Genomic DNA, 14,163 nt, shown 5'->3' with positions numbered 1-14,163 from the left:
CACAGTTGGCAGGGTATATGTCCTTGATACTCTTTGACAAAGTCCCTACAGAAGTTTCACCACAGTATAGAAGAAATGGAAGGGTGAACTCAATAGTTGGTCAAAGTTCTTGTGCCAAAAAACTTTGTTTAGTTGAATTGGATGATGTAGTAGAAGATCAAGGTGGTGATCATGCTAAATTGGATGATGTTGTACAAGATCAAGGTAGTGAGAATCCTAAATTAGATGATATGGTACAAGATCAAGCTGGTGAGCATGCTAACATGGATGATGTGGTTCAAGATTAAGAGGTTGAGCATGCTAACATGGATGATGTGGTTCAAGATCAAGAGGTTGAGCATGCTAACATGGATGATGTGGTACAAGATCAAGGTGGTGACCATGATAACTTTGATTATGATGACTTTCATTATGAGAACTTTTCTCATGATCACTTTGATCCTTTTGATGGAGAACATTATCAACCACCAGAAGATGAGAATGTTGAAGACCATCAGTCTGAACATGAAAAGTCTGCTGACAGTGATGATCTTGGGCAACAATCAGAAGAACAATATGATGAACTTGTTGATGATGAAAACAATGTATCAGAAGTGGAGGTGGATATGACTGACTTTAACCTCAATCTTGATAAGGATTATGGTTATGTTCAAATGGATGGGTTTCATAACGGGGTTGGGACAAATGATGAACATGAGGACATAGAAGTCATTGACAATGATAGATGGGATTCTTTAGATGAAGGGTCAGAAGATGAAAGGAAAAGAAGATGTGTTCTTAAAAATCTGGCTAAGGAGAAAAGATGCAGTCTTGGCAATATCCATAAGGCCAGTTTTTATGTTGGGCAAAAGTTTAAATCAAAGAAAGAATTGAAAGAAAAAATTGACATGCACGCACTAGAAACTAGGAGGAATTTATATTATAAAAAGAATGACAAGCTTAGACTTCGGGCATTGTGTAGAGGTGTAGTCCCTGTCATCAATGCAAGTGGGGTGGTGGGCCTTAATACCAAAAATAAAAGCAAGGGCAAAGAGGTAAATTCAGAAAAAGTAAACTGTAGTTGGTTCCTTCATGCTTCTAGGTCAAACACAGAATCTCCCTGGTTTGTAAGGACATTAAATGACAACCATACTTGCCTTCAAAGTAGGAAGATTAGAGCTTGCACTGCTACTTTTATATCCAAGCGAATCATGGACCAAATTGACACGAATCCAGGGATTCCTCTTCGAGCTTTGCAGGAACAACTTCAAAAGGACTTCGAGGTTGGTGTTTCTATTGACAAAGTATTCAGGGCCAAGGCTATTGCAACTAAGATCGTGGAGGGTGACTATACGAAACAATATGAGATCTTGAGGGACTATGTCCTTGAATTGCAAGCAACCAATCTTGACACAACTGTCAAGATTGATGTTTACAATAAACAAAACCCATCAAACCCAACGAGGAGGTTTAAAAGAATCTACATTTGCTTAGGTCCCCTGAAAAAAGGTTTTAAGGCTGGCCTCAGGGATCTTTTGGGTTTCGATGGTGCGCATATAAAAGGACCATTTCCTGGGCAGGTTCTAACAGCAGTTGGGTTGGACTCTAACAATGGTATTTACCCCCTTGCTTATGCCATTGTTGAGACAGAGAACAAAAGTAGTTGGGTATGGTTCTTGCAGTGTTTAGGAGAAGACTTGGATCTTGGTTCAAACTCTAACTTTACTTTTATCACAGATCGACAAAAGGTATCTCTTTCTAACTTGTATTATTAATTACTTATTATTATATAAACTAAATACTTAATTATTGTTATTGTTCTAGGGTTTAATACCAGCAATAGCCCAACTATTCCCATGTGCTGAGCACAGGTATTGTCTCAGGCACATACATCAGAACATGAGAGTGAAATGGAAATTGAAAGAGTACAAGGATCATTTATGGAGATGTGCAACTGCAACCACTGTACCTGAATTTGAACATTGCATGAAAGAATTTAGCAACTATGACAAGGAGGCATGTGAATGGCTTAGAAAGATTCCTCCAAAACACTGGGCAAGAAGCCATTTTACAGGTACATAAATTACCATAAATTACTATATGTTAAATGTGTACTTGTACTTAAAACAATATGTTAATTTTTTTAACAGGCAGAGCAATCTCTGATATACTGTTAAACAACCTTTGTGAGGTATTTAACAGCAAGATAATAGAGGGAAGAGATAAGCCTATCATAGGTTGTTTGGAGTATATTAGACAATACCTGATGAAGAGAATATGTAATGTTATGAAGGTGATGGACAAGGCAAAAGGGCCTTTAACACCCACTGCAACAACCATATTGGATGTAAACAAGTCTCATGCATAACATTACATTGCTAGGTGGAATGGGGGTGAGAAATACCAAGTCACTGGGGCATGGCAAGACCAACATGTTGTAGATGTTAGGAACAACACATGTACTTGCAGAAAGTGGGAGCTAATAGGCATCCCATGTAAACATGCCATTGCAACCCTTTATGAAATGACCAAGAACTCAGAGGATGTTGGTGACATTTACAGGTGGGTCAATAAGGTATACTGGTTGGATACATGGAAGAATGCATATTCCTATAAGGTAGAGCCCATAAAAGGAAGAATAATGTGGCTTAAAAGTTTGTGTCCCACCACACTTATCCCTCCAATACATCACAAGCAACCAGGTAGGCCTACAAAGAAGAGGAAGAAAAGTGAGGATGAAAAATTGAGTCAGAGTCAAAGAGGGAGTCAAAGTCAGACTGGTACTCATGGTGTAAGTCAGGAAGAAGGCTGTAAAGTGGGTCCTGATGGAGTTCAAAAATTAACAAGGAAATATGTCAGTGTAACATGTGCAAAATGCAAAAACAAAGGTCACAACTCAAGGACATGCAAAGGTCAAGGAGGTGGAAGTTAGGTGGAAGTTGAAGATCAAGGTTGTGTTTGTTTTGGCAGATGTTATTTGCTACTTTTGGAAGTGTTTTGATGTTAAACAACTTATGACTTATGGTTATTTTGGTTTTCATTAGTATGATAAGTATTAGAACATATATATATATATATATATATATATATATATATATATATATATATATATATATGGTTGCATATTTTGGGATAATGTAATTGCACTATATGCTTGTAGTCTATTATGTAATTGCAGCCTTGGTTATTATGGTTTTTTGTTATTGTTGTTTATTATAACCATTATAGTCAATTATTCACATTAACCTTTCTTTCACCTTACAAAAACTACAAAGAACCTTACAAACAACATAAGCAATTCCATAAAATTCATATTTATATCAGGAAGTCATTTACTACATACACAACTTACTTTGACCTTACAAACAACTACAAAGAACCTAGGTCAAAGTACCAAAAACCATTAATTCACCAAAAAACCACACTTTTATCGATCTTCAACAAATAAAAACCCACCCCATTGACCTATTACCTAAACCTAAACAGACCTTATGAACAAAATCACAAAAAACACCCAACTAGCCAACAACATGATCTTCAGAGCTGTGCACCAAGCTTGCATTCGGTTAATATTTCTCAATAGTCCAGGAATAATGACTTTAGACCTTTCACACATGGGGGGATCAACCCATCCGATGAAGCGACAAGCAGAATCCTTCAAAAAGGGGAAAATAATAAATGTTATTTGATTACAAATCAAAATGGGTGCAAACGAATTTCTTTACCTTTTGAGGGCAAGCATAGAAACGTCTGCCTGGGTTCTTTGGTGTCCATGAGCATTTAACAACAGCAAACTTACCACAAAAACAGAGAACCATCGTGTGATTAACTGACACCCCGACTGTTAACAAAGAGAGATGAGAGAAGGAAGAGAGAAGGAAGAACAACTTCAAAGTTGCAGAACAACGTTTGGGGAAGAACTTGAACATTGGGGAAGTCTTTATATATTATTTCTGGAATTGTAAAAATGGTCCCTCAAGTAAAATGACATTTATGCCCTCGTGTGCAATGCACGTGAGGGGTTTAACAGCCACAAACAAACGGCTGTTAACCCCAAGGGCTTGTTCCACAAACAAACCTCTCAATAAGGACCAGAAATCCAATTTTTAAAAGGTTTGGACCATATCCACAAAAAATGACAAACCACAGGGACCATTTTTGCATTTTTGTCTTTTATTTATTTATTGTCTTTCTTTTTAATTATTTTTATGTTAAAAGACCGAATTACCTAAGCATGTTGGTTACTTAACGGAAAAACAAACGGCTGACTATATTAGGGACAAAACGTGCAATTTTTAAACATATTAGGGACGGTCTGAGTTAATTTTTGAAAATAGGGACTGAACGTGCATATTAACCCCTATACGAGGGATGATTCGTGTAATTTACTCAAAAGAAAATAAAGTCTTAGATAAATACAAACGTATCAAAAAACTTCATAACATTTATCATGCATTTTTATTCATAAAAATCTTAATAGATGTGAAAAAACCACCAATGTTTATTATGCAAAATGTTTCAATTTTATGTGTTTTAATTCAATTTAACCGGTTCAACCGGTTTAATTTAACCAGTTCAACCGGACTTTGTGAAAACCGGTCGGTTCGTTCCGGTTCAAAAATAAATATAAAACCGGTGATAATTGAACCGCTCTCTTACTCGGTTTCCGTTCCAACCGGTTTGACCAGCCGGTTCAAACAAGTTTTTTAACATTGAGCATGTTAAAGGAAAAATGGGTTGGGCTCATGTTTAACAAACGTGTCACCTCCAACTCACAAACCAACAAACATATCACTAAGTGGGATGACATTTTTTGTTCCAATTCCTAAATAGTTAATATATAATGTTTAATATCGAAAGAATTTAAATACAAATTTGATTTTATATATATTAAAATTCTCTCATCTTAGCTACAGTGAACATGATTTTTTTTGATAGAAATGATCCTTTGGTTTTCTAACTGTGTTTCTTTTCTTTTAGGGGTTATGTCATCTTATATATTCTTTTGTATACGTGTTCATCTTAATTGGCTTCACCAATTTATTCTCCAATCGATTCGGATTTGTGGCCTGCTTCCTAGATCCTTCCCCCACCGCCTTTCTTATTGCATATCTTCCCCACCATCTTCCACCCCGCTCCCGAGTTATAGCAAAGAAAAGAAGAGAAGAGAAAAGAAAGTAAGGAGAGAAAAGAAGAGAAAATAAAGGAAAAAGAAATTGTCATTTGTGCTCCCGAGTTGGAGAGAAATGGAAGGAAAGTTAAACATTTTGTTCTTTCTTTTCAAATCCTCCCAAATCGGAAGGAAATGTAGGAGGAAAAGTTTTCCTTCCATTTCCTTCCTTTAATGAAACTCGGAGCACCATTGACTCTTGCTTTCCTCTCATTTCCTCCCATTTCCTTTCTTTTCTCTCTTTAACGACTCGGGAGCGGGTGTTCGTGTTCCAACAGTCCCGGTGTCCTGGTGATTTTATCCCCACACCATTACGTTAATCCACCCTTCTAGTTTCTTCCTTCCACCGATTCTTATCCAAACCTTTCGGTTGTCTTTCTTCCTTCCTCCGCTATAGTTCATTTCCACCACCGTCCAATCCAGCGCGTCCACTTTATCCATAGGTATCGGTCTACCAAAAGTTGTGGAAGTCGCATGACTGCTACCGTGTGGCTCCTCCAACTTCCTTTCTCTTCTTCTTCATTTGAAATTGATTACCCAGGTAACTGCATCTGCATCTGCATCTCCTCTCGTATGTTCATCTCCTCTCACCGATTTCATACATCGTCTTCATAATTGAACCTTGGACGCACTATAAACACCTCCACGGCATCTCCCTCAAGAAACTATTCTCAAGGACATTTCAGGTCAATCAATTTACAGCAAACTATTTTCGTTTTTTCTTTTGTTTGATTGGTGCATCATATGTTTTGGTTAGGAGTTAAATAAAGAATTTGAATTCTTCATTTGGAAATACGAAGATTTAATTCATTTTAGGATCCATGGATTCTAATGATTTTGTAAGAAATTGAAATCAATTTTGTAAGAACAATTGAAATTTAGCTCTTATTGTAAAGTTGTTGTTTATGTATCAATTTATGTTGTTTTTTTAAGTTCATGATCATCATTGATGATTTACAAGCTATGAGTTTATACAAAGTATGTAGCAATGTAATTGTTTTGTAGTAATGATGTTGTATGTAGCAAAACCAACAATTACAAATATGATTCAGAACTTTCGAAGGCTAAAAGAAGAGTAGGAGAGACTACTAACATGGTTCTTGGAGGAACAATCACCAATGACTCCACCTATGACTCTCTCAGTCTGAATAAAATGGTTTGTTTCTTCTCATTTTTTTCTTTCAAAACATAGAGTTTCTACATGTTTTGCTTATAATTTTAGAAATTAAATGATATAGCTAAACATATACCCACTTGCTCGAGGATTTACAGCCATTGGATCTGGAGGTGATGATTTTCTGCAATCCATGGTTGTTGCTGTTGAGTCTGTAGGTTCCCCTTTTCACGCCTAGATATGTATGATGCATAATCAGAAATCAAGTGTGTTTCAGCAACTGTACCAGCTTGCTCAACAGAAGATACTGAATCTGAAATCAACCATCAAATGTTCAAAAAAGGTGTTACCTTTTTTTATATTGATCATTATACAACTCTTTTTTTTTTTTGTTAATAATTTTGTCTTATTGATATCAGTGATAATTAAACAGCATCCAAGGATGAGTACATACATGATTTGTATGCTGTGAAAGATGATGAAGATACATCATCCCCATTTCCATTGTAAGGATTCATCACTTTTCTCTAAGGCTCCATGAATTACCTTTTTGGCCTTGCCTCTACATTTCAGCAGTTTGATGTTAGTCAAGACAACAGCCAGTTTGAACAGACAATCACGCCTACATATATCAGGTTCTTCTGTTGATAATAAATAACTTTGATTTTTTGGAAAAGAGGAAGAAATCTATGTGTTTAGAAGTATTTCTTTTTTTGATAAAATTAGAAATGTGGTGAATTATAGGAACACAAGAACCATATATGCACAAAGAATGGTTGTTGAAGCAATGAAGAAGATGGAGACTCCTCCATCCCCTGTTCGGTTCTTGCCTTTGATCAATGAACAAAACCTAAAGGGCCAGTTTTGGCCCCAAATAAAGTATTAAAAACCAACAAATTAGCATCACTTAATAGCTCATATAGGAGTTGAAATCTGGAGAATTGAAAACTTTCAACTACTTCCTTTGCCCAAATCAGATTATGGTAGATTCTACATGGGTGAAACCCGATCCTAATGCTATCCCTCATTTTTTTTAGTTTCCCAAATCAACGGTTTCAATTAATAAAATACCAACTTATCATTGGGGATTAGGTTATTTTCATCGTTGGTTTATGATAAAAAGGTTTTCCCCTGTTTTTAAACTATCATATAACCTTTTTTGTATTAATTTTCCTTCTTATCACTAACAATAATGTCTAACTATTTTTTTTAAATTGTGGTGGAGGCTGCAACATCATGTTGGGGGATGTTTGTTAATTCGTGGTGTTGAAGGCGTGTAGAAAAGATGTCGTCTCAACTCAAAAGCGAGCATTGCACACTAGCTATCGCCCGAATCTCAACCGTTGCAGCCAGTTTAGTCATCATAACACGTCTAGCAGTCAACCGGTCTGCCCGACTGCATAGAAGGTAATAACAAAGAATGAGGCCCATGAAATGCATTTTTATGCAGTCCAATTTTTTGAAGGGTATATTGGTCATTTTCTTATATGTTTTCTCATTCTCCTTCATTTATAGATTCCATTGGGTTTAAAGCTACAAGGGAGACCCGATAAAGGTCAAGGAGGAGGAATTGGAGCAGTACCCATGAGAGGCAACAGTTGGGCTGGTGTTGTCTTAGACTAAATTTGGTTAAATTAATTTTGTACTCAAGTGTTTTAAAAAGAGAATACATTTCGGTTTGCTTTTACTTTACTTCATTTTTTAAGCATCATACTTTCATAGTCAATCGATTATAGCATCATACCTCCATGACAAACGACTTATAAATGATGACACCATCTTTAACGTAATGTCTACCATCGGTTTTCTTTGACATAAATGTCGAATCCAACCCCCGCGAAGCGGGGGCTTCTTATCTAGCTATTATTATTATTTTCTTTTTATGAGTGTAAAGATACATTTTTAATTATATTTTTAAAGGCATAAATATACTTATAAAGGAAAAAAATTGTTTTAATATCTTAAAATATATTTTTAAAGACATTTATATTTTTAGAAGTGTAGGTAGACCTTTAAAAACACATTTTTAGAATGAAAATTGTATTTCTAGAATAAAAATGTATTTATTTATACTTAAAAGGCACAAATATATTTTTAAATATATAAATATATTTTTACTATTTTAAAAGTATAAAAGATATAGATACATATCTTTGAACTTCCAAAAACATAAAAATACTTATTTGGTGTGAATTTAAAGATATTTATACATTTAAAACGTAATTTGTCTATGTATACACTTCAAAAAAATATTTTTATGATTAAATATATAAGTACATTATTAAATCAACAAAATACTCTTTCAAAAATATAAATATTTTTTTAAATATTGATGAGTTTAAGAAACTCTTTGATCGTTTAGATCTTATAACAGGAAAATCATTAAAGCGAAAAACACCAATATAAAATACAAGAATGAATCTGAATATGTCGAATGATTCAATTGATTCAATCCTCAGCAGAGCTCGATTAAGAACTTCCGCTTTAGAGGATATTAGGGTTACAAAAGATAAAGATCAAAATACTTGACAAAATAATTTCCAAATCTTACGTACTAGGATGCATGCAAGCACCTATAAATATAAAACCCTATAAAATAACTCACGGATGGATAGGCCCATACCGGAGACTAAATGGACTAAATAGCGAGCCCAAGACGCAACACCTTCTGGATCTAACAATCTCCCCCTTTGCGTCAATTGGAGCGAGACTATCTCTTCGGCTTGTTGGGTCCAGCTGCAGGAACTTTCTTAGTGGTATCAAACAGACGTGGGATGAGAGCAAGGATAGTCTGTCTGAAGCGAATGTACCACTGGATCATGTCATCGAAGTACTTCTTGTCGTCTGCTGAATTCTGCTTGCATCGATGAATGATACCTAGAACATGTTCCAAGCATGCAGTGGTGTAAAAGTGTTTGTCAGTCAAGGCGAACAGGCATTTCTAGCCTTCGTTCCTTGTAAACATGACAGAATTCCGCTTCGGGTCAATTCTTCCCATCTGCATCATGTTCAAATCACTAGCAGAGCCGACAGGAGAAATAGTAGGTGTTTTCCTGAAGATGCTAGCGATCTCCTGATCCATCTTGACAACCTCCATAATGTAGCATACGAGCATCCTTTTGAAGTGATCAATAATTGGACCATACTCAGCTTCGTTGGTGAGGAGGATGTTGTGCAAAATAATCCAGTCATGTGGATTCATGTTGGGAAGATCAGCAAGTGATATTGCGTGTTCGGTTTTAGCAGAACCTCTCAGCACTTTGAGTCGAACGTTCGTGAAGTTCCCCTCACGAAACGGCTTGAGGACCCGAACGTTGACGATCTTCTGAGCGCTCCAAGTTTGATACTGTGGTTGAGCAGACTTCAGATAGAATTCGACGAGTTCCCTATCAACCTTTGGATGAGGATGAGGGACATCAACAACGTTATCAAAGGCATGAAAGATGAAGGCTTTTCGGGTCAGTGGCATGTCGAACTGAGAATCGACAGAGTTGATATGATCCAATGAAATCACTGGTTCGAGCCACAGAATGCTCGGAGTTCCAATAGCCTCTTTCAAAAGCTTCTCAAGAGTCCACGGAGGAAAAAGAGTTTTCCTACTCTCAAGAAAGTCATGAGCCTCCTTCATTTTCCTTTCAGTCGCCTCAGCCTCTCTGGCAACACGAGCGCTCATGTCAGCATCTTTATCACGGACTTGTTTCTTTAAGAGATCTGTAATCGTCTATTTATCATCATCATCATCACTGTCTTCAACAATTTGCTTTCCTTTGTGTTTGACACCCGAACCTGAGGCTTGACCTGCTGGAGGAGGTTCGGTTGCTTTAGTTGCTGTAGAAATGGGAGGTGGTTGGGACTGAGACACATCTTCTCCTCCTTGTTTCGGAGTGGACACGAACTCCAGGAGCCCTTCAAGTTTGCTTAAGAGAGCAAGGGCAGGAGTAAGCTTTTCTGCAAGAGTGCGCCTCACCGAGTAGCTCAGAATCGGATCATGGGCTTCAATGATGTTGGAAAGGGCGGCGTGGACATCCGAAACACACGAAGAAACAAATTCTCACTCAGATCGAAGAGATTCAACTTCCTTTTGAGAATGGAAAAGCTGAAGACTCTTGACCTTGAGAGCAGTGGTCTTACGAGCGAGAGCGTCCATTACTGAGTTCTCGGCAGCTAGGTCTTCATGCAGCTTAGTCAGACGCTCCTCAATAGTCGCCTTAAACGATGTGTTGTCATCACTGAGAGTTTGACGAAGACTGGCAAATGACTGCAGTTCTGAGGCAACTGAGGTAGCCATCTTGTTGACAAGAGAGTCAAGCCTCTCTACATTGGAGTCTGCAGTGCCCTGTAAAGACTGTAAAAGAGAAGTAGCGTTATCAAATAGTTTTTCGACTTTTTCAGTCGCAGCAGCACACGCCTTACTGGAGGCGTCAATAGCAGCAGTGGCAGAGTTAATAGAGGCTTCATGAGCCTTAGTAAACGTATCAACAATCCCCTGAATAGCAGCCTCTGAGATGGTAGACTGTGAGGAAGAAGAGGAGGAAGCAATGAGAGAATCAATTTTCTCATCAAGCTCCTTGAGATGCTTCTTGGTGACTGGAGCATCATCATCATCATCGCTTTGCATTTGATACGGACTGTAATAGACCGAGTCAAATGTCATGTCCTCTCCTACAAGAAAGGGTTCTTCATTATCTGCAGAGGGAGCAGGATATGAGGGAGAGGGTGAGGGTGGAGGCTCGGTTGTGGAAGTGGGTTCGGGTGCGGATGTATGTTCGGTAGTGGGAGTGGTTTCGGGTGCTGTAGTAGTAGCCCCCGTATCAGATACGTTGGTTCTAACTCCAGCGGTGGTTGTTGTAGTAGCTTCAGTAAAAATGGGAGGTGGTACAGGGATAGAAGTGGGTGGTATTTGAGTAGTGGAGGTTATGGGGGGAATGGAAATAGAGATGGAGATTGGGGGAGGAGAGACAGGTCTAGTGGAAACATGTACCTCAGGGGTAGGCGAACGTGGAGGAGTGTTATCACGTAGGGAGTCTTCAGAGTCTAAACTCTCTTTCTTAGATTCACTGGAGGAGGAGGCAAGAATAAGCTTTCGCCTAGGTTGAGTCTTCCTCTTCTTTGGTGGAGGAGATTGAGCTGCTTTGGAGGGTTTGCGTTTCTTCGGAGAAGGACCTTTCGCTCCTTTGACAACTTTCTTGTCTTTACCCTTGTCATTTTTCTTTCCCATGGGAGCAAGTCGATCAACATCATGAATTGATTGAATCATGTCAGGAGTGAGCTCTCTAGGGCCAGAGCGACGAAACTCCTTGTAAGTTCTGATGATCCGGCTGTCGCTTGGAACATCCCCATACATTGACTCAGGGATTGAGCTAATAAACTGAAACTTAGAGGAATCAGAGACAATTATCTTCGTAGTGTGGAAAGTACCTATCGAAGAAAATGGAGAATCAGCAACAATTGGAACGTGATACTTGTCCATCACCCACTTTGCGACCAGCGTCCAAAATCGGGCATAGGAGATCTCTGAATGGCGAGAGGTAGACACTAGACTCTAAGTCAGCTGCTGCCATAGAACCGACCCATAGTCAAGGTTGATGCCGTGGTACATGCCATAAAGAATGGTCATAAACAGACGAATCGCCCCGTCTGAACCTGCACTTCATTCTGATAACCCATTGAACAAGACGGTGAAGAAGCCGTTCCACTGAGGAGGTAGGCAAGATTTCTTGAATTTGGTCACCGTCGTCAGAATTTCAGTGTATCCCATGTTATAAAACATGGAAAACAACTGTCCAACCGGGATGGATTCAGGTTTAACCCTAGATTCATCGGGTGCAAACCCTAAAAGCGAACATAATCGCTGCTTGAAGATGGAGGCCTTGTGATCAAGAATGTCGAAGAATATTCGATCGACAAACTTGTCATAGTGGGCTGTGGAGAATATTTACGAGAGACACTCTATTGGAACTGTTTCGACCTTGGTGAGAGCTGGAACCAGCGGCGAATACTTGAGACATTCCATGATTGGAAACATGAATGCATCGTAAACTTGAGGAGTGAGGTCGATAATCAGACTTTGTTGAGGACGGATTGGCAGAATGTGAGAAGTAGCATGAACTGATGATGAGTCCGCCATTGAAGAGAATAATTTGGGAGGGATGATGAACAGTAGAAGAATCAAAGCTTTTCTTGCTCTCTGAAGGTTTGGTGCAGTAAAGAGGTAAATTATGGTAGAAATTACCTTTTATACCATGGTGAGAAGAGAGAGAAAAATCTGTTCCCAAATCTTCAAGGGAAATGTGAAGAGTTTCCTTAGGTGATTGACGCGTGACAGTTTAGAGCCCCGATGATTACGCAGGAGAGAGAAAAATTGTCCCGTTTCACACGCCTTCCCATCAGGCGCCGTTTGAAATGTCAAAAATGGTTCCACTTCACACGTCTTCCCATCAAGCGCTGTTTGAAATATCAAACCGATTGGACTTTCGGCTGAGTCAACAACTTATCCCTTTAAAGTGAGTTGTCGTCATAAAGCAAATTAACCACGTGTAACATTGTGAGACACATCTCTTTTATAACGTTAAATCCCATAGCCAAAAATTGCTTTTAAGTAATGAAACCAGAATTATGGAAAATCAAAAAGATTTTCGTGCATAGAGTGTAAAAGAAAAGAAATAAAGCAATACATATGTGGGAAATTGTGATGTCAATAAAGACACGAAACAATAGATCCCGGACACGAATCTCTTCCTTCAAAGTCAAGAGAGACCTTAAAGTGTTTGTGTGGTTTCCCGTTGAATTACGATCAAACACTTATTAAGAAGCGTTGAAAGGCATCTTTTAATAAGGCTAATGTGGGTGGCCTTCGCTTCAGTTTAGAATTCCTGATCTTGACTTAAGACAGAAATCAACTGAAGTACTTGTGAGACCAATGTAGTCTGTTGAACAAGTAGGTGTGAAGAGAATTTAAGTGGCATGTGTAAAATACTTTTAGGTGAAATCTCAAAAAAAATAAAACTAGATTCTAAGGGAAGAAATGTTATGGGATTTAACAATTTCGTAAGAATCACACAAAAAGAAAATTTAGAGATTTCAAGGTACAGCCCCATGGGTGACTTCGTTAATTCATTAGTGAAAACTAGAGCAAATTTAATTGTTCACCGTCAATGCATAGTAGGTATTGAATTGTGGGTTTCACTTAGCACGTAGTGGCATGAAGCTAAGATCATAAACACAGAAATTGTGTAACCATAAACTTCAGTGGTAATTACTGAGAGTCTCAAGGGTTACGTGTATGAAGCGAATAGGATGGAGAAAAGTATTGGAGATGGTATAAAGAAACCAAAGTACCTCTGCTGTTAAAACAAGGACCATGCAGAAAACTCTTATCTCATGTGAGAAGAGAGTAAGGTAGCTCATGATTAGAATAAATATAAAAGCCTAATTGGGAAGACAAAGGTTGTATATACCAAGTCAGTAAGGCTATTATTCAGAATCAGGTGAGGCTTTGGACACATACAGCAGCATGCTTCTAGGGACACTTAACTATTAAAAACGTGAGAACAAGAATTGCTCCACAATTATCCACAAAAAAAAAAAATAACAAACACAAGCAAACAAAAAAAATGTTTTTGGAGTTTTTGATTTAAAGAGAAAAACGAACAAAAATATTTTTGGAGTTTTTGATTGAAAGAAAGAAAAATAAATAAATAAAAAAAACTTTGGAACCGAACCCGAAATAGACCGAATGCTCGGTTCATTTCGGTTAAAAAAAACTTTGAAAAAGAAAGAAAAAAAATGAGAAATAAGGGTACAAAAAGTTTACCACCAAAAGTTTACCACCAAAGAAACTACCTTTAAGTGAGAAGTGAAGATAAGAGAATAGGACCGAACCCGAGCGCTTGGTTCATTT

General features: G+C 37.9%; 2 protein-coding genes across 14 annotated transcripts; both read left to right on the top strand.

Annotated features, from left to right (window-relative positions):
* The first annotated feature begins 305 nt into the window (after nt 1-305).
* Nucleotides 306-2,911, top strand: LOC122194639 (uncharacterized). The gene is made up of 4 exons (XM_052767843.1): nt 306-1,727; nt 1,804-2,053; nt 2,130-2,226; nt 2,362-2,911. Exons 1-4 carry the CDS (start codon nt 306-308, stop codon nt 2,909-2,911), a joined length of 2,319 nt encoding a protein of 772 aa, XP_052623803.1.
* Nucleotides 2,912-5,407: 2,496 nt separating this feature from the next.
* On the top strand, nt 5,408-7,989 carry LOC122196216 (uncharacterized). Of its 13 annotated transcripts, none has more exons than XM_042898620.2 (7): nt 5,408-5,835; nt 6,155-6,305; nt 6,388-6,436; nt 6,523-6,606; nt 6,697-6,769; nt 7,489-7,670; nt 7,779-7,989. In XM_042898620.2, exons 2-6 carry the CDS (start codon nt 6,243-6,245, stop codon nt 7,541-7,543), a joined length of 324 nt encoding a protein of 107 aa, XP_042754554.1. In that variant the 5' UTR covers nt 5,408-5,835; nt 6,155-6,242; the 3' UTR covers nt 7,544-7,670; nt 7,779-7,989. The 13 variants fall into 13 exon arrangements, 4 of the variants coding, with proteins under 4 accessions (XP_042754554.1, XP_042754552.1, XP_042754555.1 ...); XM_042898621.2 differs by having other exon boundaries at nt 5,409-5,835; nt 6,173-6,305; XM_042898619.2 differs by having other exon boundaries at nt 5,410-5,835; nt 6,202-6,305.
* Nucleotides 7,990-14,163: the final 6,174 nt, after the last annotated feature.

This window comes from Lactuca sativa, chromosome 9 (assembly GCF_002870075.4).
Source record: "Lactuca sativa cultivar Salinas chromosome 9, Lsat_Salinas_v11, whole genome shotgun sequence".
Taxonomy (NCBI): Eukaryota; Viridiplantae; Streptophyta; class Magnoliopsida; order Asterales; family Asteraceae; genus Lactuca; species Lactuca sativa.
Note: the sequence above shows the minus strand (reverse complement) of the source record. Positions and strands in the feature narration are given on the sequence as shown.

Coding starts and splice junctions, on each gene's coding strand:
- LOC122194639 (XM_052767843.1), top strand. CDS start 306: ATGGATGATGTGGTTCAAGATCAAGAGGTTGAGCATGCTAACATGGAT. Junction 1,728..1,803: donor TTATCACAGATCGACAAAAG/GTATCTCTTTCT, acceptor TTATTGTTCTAG/GGTTTAATACCAGCAATAGC. Junction 2,227..2,361: donor CCTATCATAGGTTGTTTGGA/GTATATTAGACA, acceptor TTACATTGCTAG/GTGGAATGGGGGTGAGAAAT.
- LOC122196216 (XM_042898620.2), top strand. CDS start 6,243: ATGGTTCTTGGAGGAACAATCACCAATGACTCCACCTATGACTCTCTC. Junction 6,306..6,387: donor CTCTCAGTCTGAATAAAATG/GTTTGTTTCTTC, acceptor TAAATGATATAG/CTAAACATATACCCACTTGC. Junction 6,770..7,488: donor ACATCATCCCCATTTCCATT/GTAAGGATTCAT, acceptor ATTGTGGTGGAG/GCTGCAACATCATGTTGGGG.